This window comes from Rutidosis leptorrhynchoides, chromosome 10 (assembly GCF_046630445.1).
Source record: "Rutidosis leptorrhynchoides isolate AG116_Rl617_1_P2 chromosome 10, CSIRO_AGI_Rlap_v1, whole genome shotgun sequence".
NCBI classification, from domain to species: Eukaryota; Viridiplantae; Streptophyta; class Magnoliopsida; order Asterales; family Asteraceae; genus Rutidosis; species Rutidosis leptorrhynchoides.
Genome location: NC_092342.1, coordinates 41,707,411 through 41,713,009, shown reverse-complemented (window position 1 = coordinate 41,713,009; position 5,599 = coordinate 41,707,411). Strand labels below are relative to the sequence as shown.

At 33.5% G+C, this 5,599-nt stretch overlaps 1 protein-coding gene across 1 annotated transcript; it reads left to right on the top strand.

The window, feature by feature from the left end:
* The first annotated feature begins 980 nt into the window (after nt 1-980).
* Nucleotides 981-2,529, top strand: LOC139872101 (E3 ubiquitin-protein ligase RDUF2-like). Its single transcript, XM_071859909.1, has one exon. The coding sequence runs from the start codon at nt 1,160-1,162 to the stop codon at nt 2,270-2,272; it is 1,113 nt and encodes a 370-aa protein (XP_071716010.1). The 5' UTR covers nt 981-1,159; the 3' UTR covers nt 2,273-2,529.
* The last annotated feature ends 3,070 nt before the right edge of the window (nt 2,530-5,599 follow it).

The following is a 5,599-nucleotide window of genomic DNA, read 5'->3' as shown; positions in this document are numbered from 1 at the left end:
ACTTTTTAATAAGCCCATAACTTATATAACTCATTTTCGGATCACCTTTTATTTTAAAATTACATAAGTTTGAATTAAACTTGTTTAATATCAATCGAAACATCAAACGAGTATTACAATCATTTAATATTTATTTTTAATATACTTTATTTATATATAGAAATATATTTTAAGTAATAATTATTATAATATTCTATTGTTATTTTATTAATTTATAATAACAACAACATATAATACTTCAATTTATATTTTGAATTATTATTTATATATACATACACACATATCTATTTACAATCAATTGTTCGTGAATCGTCGAGAGCAGAAATATATAAACATCGTTTCAAAATTTTCTAGACTCAACATTACATACTCTGCTTATCGTATCAAAATCATATAAAGATTAAGTTTAAATTTGGTCGAAAATTTCCGGGTCGTTACAGGTACAAGCACAAGAAGATTACTTGGCACGATTGGTTTAACAATCCTTCGAGTTATCTAGAATATTAGTTTACATATGTGGTGTTGTTAATTGTTGGTTATAGTTGCTTACTCTGCAACTTGAGTCTCGGTCTCTTTGTGTGGTTTTTTGTTCGTGTAAATTGTATTTGGGTTAGGCCCCCCTTGCGGCCCTCGTGTTAATGATATCTTGCTTTTGGAAAAAAAAAAAAAAGAAGAAAAAGGAAAAAAATGATAAAGTTTTTGAAATGGGTGCTGATTCGTACACCACTAAGTTTTAGCCATACACCACCAAACGTGCATTAAAATATTGTACTGTACAACAGTCTACTGCATATTTAGTAGTGTATGACTAAAATTAGTGGTGTACGAATCACCTCTTTTTTGAAATACTGAGTAGTATTTTACTTGTATCCAAACGATCTTAAAAAAGAGCACCTACCCTGTATAGGATACAAATACAAAAGTACAAAAACTCTGTTAAATCATCATCACCCGTGGATACATACATATACATACATATATAATTTATCTGTAGTATTATAAACCAAATTTATCTCAATTTCATCACACCGAAGCCCCACAATCCACTATCTTATCCCTCTTCCGATTACCGGAATCGAAATATTATTTAATTCCTCGACCAACCCTCCGGATCTAAATTGACCGTAGTCAAACCAACCGATCAACAATTTAGTCAAACATGCCAACGGCGTCGTATTGGTGTTACCGATGCACACGTTTCATCACAGTAGCAAATGAAACCACAGTCATTTGTCCTCACTGCGATGGCGGTTTCATTGAAGCTGTTGATTATACTGCGCCGGCGAACCGTCGTCGTTTTCCGGCCAACGCGATGTACATGCTCGGTAACAACAGGTCAGATCTGAGACTTCGCCGTCGTAATCGACGTAACAACGGCGACTGGTCGCCGTTCAATCCAGTTATTGTTCTTCGTGGTGTTTCCGACGGTGCGAACGACGATTCCGGTACTGGAGATAGAGGTTTTGAACTGTATTACGATGATGGAGCTGGTTCCGGCTTACAGCCTTTACCGGCAATGATGTCGGAGTTTTTAATGGGATCAGGATTCGATCGATTACTTGAACAGTTATCGCAAATCGATATAACCGGATTAAATCGATCGGAACAGCCGCCGGCGTCTAAATTCGCCGTGGAATCGTTACCGACGTTTGAGGTAAGTAATCTACACGTCAGCAAAGAGTCACACTGTGCAATTTGTATTGAATCGTTTGATTTAGGTGTTGAAGTACGTGAAATGCCTTGTAAACATATATATCATTCTGATTGTATTGTTCCATGGTTAAGTATTCGAAACTCGTGTCCTGTATGCCGTTACGAACTTCCTACAGATTCTGTTGTAACAGAAACTAATTCTGTTACAACAGAATCGAGTAATGAAGAAGTAGGATTAACGATATGGAGATTACCTGGTGGCGGATTTGCGGTAGGTAGGTTTAACGGTGGGAGAAGAAGTGGTGGTGGTGATCGAGAGTTGCCGGTAGTTTATACGGCGGAAGGGGAAGGCGGATTGAGCCCTAATTCCGGTACACCTAGGAGGATTATTTGGGAGTCTGGAAGGTATAGGACAAGTAGAGAGAGTGGAATTGGGAGAGTGTTTCGGAATATGTTTTCGGTGTTTAGGAGAAGTAGGTCGAATTCGAGTACGAATGGACGGAATGGTGGTTCGATGAATAGAAGTAGGAGTTTATCGAGTACAATTTTTGGTAGGATGACATCCAGGAGAAATAGTACTTGGATTTTGGATGAACAAAATGGTATTTCAAGATGGTAATGTGCAAGGTTTGACATGGTAATGGTAGTACCAAACTTGTTAGATTATGATGGGGTTCAAGTTGTAAACTTGTTTGTATTTTGTAAATATATTTGATTTCATTTCAGTTTTCTGGCAAGTAAATGTTGAAGAAGCCACAATGAAAACTTATTGTTCTTGTATTTCATTAGGAAATAAGTTTATGGATTTTTGCTATAAATAGCTAAGATTAAATTATTCACAGTGTTTTGATATTTATTGATGCGTTTATTTATGCACTTGGCTCGTTATTCAGTTTATTTTGATTCGATTTATCTTAAATTTGAGGTGTTTTAGCTTTTAGGTTATTGTCTTGTATTATGTTTATGTTGTGCTTTTGAATTGAGTAGAAGCTTTCATTGAAGATGTGCTCAAAGTCAAGGTTAAAAAGAGTGAGGCTTGATATACAGTAAGAGGGATTGAAGATAAAGGATTAAGGTAAGGTATGATCAAACTGCTTTTTTTTTTTAATTGAATGAATTATGAAATATTATAATTGTAATTTGTGATTGTGATCATTTTATGATATGAATCCAAAGAGAAGTTTAATATGGATAAGTATACTAAGGAATATCCCCAAGAATACTTTGTGATTTGGAAGGAAAAATTAATGAAAAGGATTGGTTGCTTTGCCCATTCAAACAAGAAAAGCTTAGCACATACTACTAGATAAACTTATTAAACTTGCACAAGACTCCACTTTTTGAAATCTTTGTATACTTTTTTCTACCCTCCTTCATTGAAGATACCTCATACAATACAATGATTCTGACTTAAAAGAGTACATGGTATTCATGTGTTTATGCATACTTTGTGCTATATAGAATTGTAGATACACATGTTACCAAAGTTACTTTGGTTATAAAAAAAAGAGTTTTTTTTCAAGTCACTTTGATATAACTTTAGCTTTTGTTTTAGGTAGAGCATTATAATGGGTTTCTGCTTAGATTCTTGCAAGCAAAGGTCTTGAAACTTTTGTGGCCATGTCACATGTGTCTCTTCTAAGTGATAGAAAACATTATTCACATGTACTATAAGTCAGTGATCTATAACTTCATGTGGTTCGCTATATGTGCATTCATGTTAAATAGGGTACCTTGCATTTTATTGGTCTATGAATATTCCCCTTTCGTCATGTTCAAATACGCTTATATTTTTGAAGAAAAAAAAAAGAATAAAAAAGCTTCTATGGGTATGTTTGGGTCACAATATTTCAAGAACTTATTATTAACGTCGTAGAAATAGCTAAGTTATGATTAATCGGCTGAAATATTGTTGACCATAATCTTTCAAGTTTCAAACTGATGATTGAAACGTCTTGACATTTATATCCATTTAAATAATAAATTTGAAAGTTATACAATGTAAATATAAAAGAAAATGATAAATACAAATAACTATAATTCTATAAACGCTAATTGTCTCGAAAAATAGTTATAACTATTTATTTGTTTAAATACTTTACATTTTAAATTCATTTGAGGATGTTGATCGATTTTAAATTCATTTCATAGCCATGCTTATTATTTTAACGACAATTATGAATCATTGACGGAGTTCGAACGCGATGTTGGAATTCATCCACTTGATCATTTTCTTGGACGAACCAACACAGTCTTACCACAATTCAAGAGGAAAACCCCACGACAAATTCATACGGACATCACGTATAGTAATACACCCTTGTGTGAGGCTCAAATGCATAGATGTTTGAAACCTCTGAGGCTCATGAAATGAGCGGCCCGATCATTTCCTTATACGAACCAACACAGTCTTACCGCCTCTCAGGAGGAAACTCCACGACGAATCCATAACGGCATCACGTGTAGTAAAACACCCTCGGTTAAGGCTCAAACGCATAGACGTTAGAAACCTCCGAGGCTCATTAACCAGAGAAGTAATATTTTTGCGACACATGGGAGTCGAACATCTAAACTCCCTTATAAAATGCAAGCTCATCATCAATGTACCAACACCTTGTAGTTATATTACGTTCTAATAGGTGTCTCCGATATTTGCTAAATTGATAAATAATATTTTTTGCCGGAAACTATATAGTTTACACTACATCCATTCTTGCGATTCGACCAAAACTCGAAAAATGACAACACTTTTTTTTTACACAAACACTTTCGCAGAGCGCACATTAGAGAAAATTATCTAAGATTTGATCAAAATAATAAGTGGATTATTATAAGAGATAATTACGCAAATAAACTCTGTCAAGCACTTTTATCGAATCTAGATGGTCTTACTATTGGTGGAGGAAAAACATCCGGCAGTCCGACAATAACCACTAAAAAGTTGACATGTGGTAATCCGCGGTACCTAGGGAATGCAACACGGACTCGTGATATTATATAAAATTTTGAAAGACGTGTATTTTCTTTCAAAATTGTTTAAACGTTTAAGTTTTTATCATGTGTCAATTTTTATTGGTTATTTCCGACTATTGGAATTTATGTTTCCGGCCGGCGATAGGTCAATTGTAGTGACCCGAACTTTTTCATGTTTATATATAGTAAATGAAATTGTTATTTACATGATTAAGTGTTTCCAACATGTTAAGTAATCATACTTGTTAAGACTTGATTAATTGAAATAGGTTTCATATAGGCAATTGACCACCCAAGTTGACCGGTGATTCACGAACGTTAAAACTTGTAAAAACTATATGATGTCATATATATGGATATATATAGTTAACATGGTATTATGATAAGTAAACATATCATTAAGTATATTAACAATGAGTTATATACATAAAAACAAGACTACTAACTTAAGGATTTCGAAACGAGACATATATGTAACGATTATCGTTGTAACGACATTTAAATGTATATATATCATATTAAGATATATTAATATATCATAATATCATGATAATATAATAATTTAACATCTCATTAGATATAATAAACAATGGGTTAACAACATTAAATGAGATCGTTAACTTAAAGGTTTCAAAACAACACTTACATGTAACGACTAACGATGACTTAACGAGTCAGTTAAAATGTATATACATGTAGTATATTTAGATGTATTAATATACTTTTGGAAGACTTCAAGACATATATCAAAACACTCATACTTAACGAAAATGGTTACAGCTACATTCCCATTCTTTTTTCATCAAGAATTCTAGTCGTATTCATACCCGTATTATACACAGCTTCTAGGCGTACTTACTGTGGGTATATACCAATAGGAACTAGCATGGGATTCCACTCTTGATTATGTCATGCATGACTAATCAATTTTAACTTCTACCATGAACTAGTCAACTAACTAGAACTCCTTTTA

Excerpts from the sequence above, each read along its gene's own strand:
- LOC139872101 (XM_071859909.1), top strand. The coding sequence starts at position 1,160 with ATGCCAACGGCGTCGTATTGGTGTTACCGATGCACACGTTTCATCACA.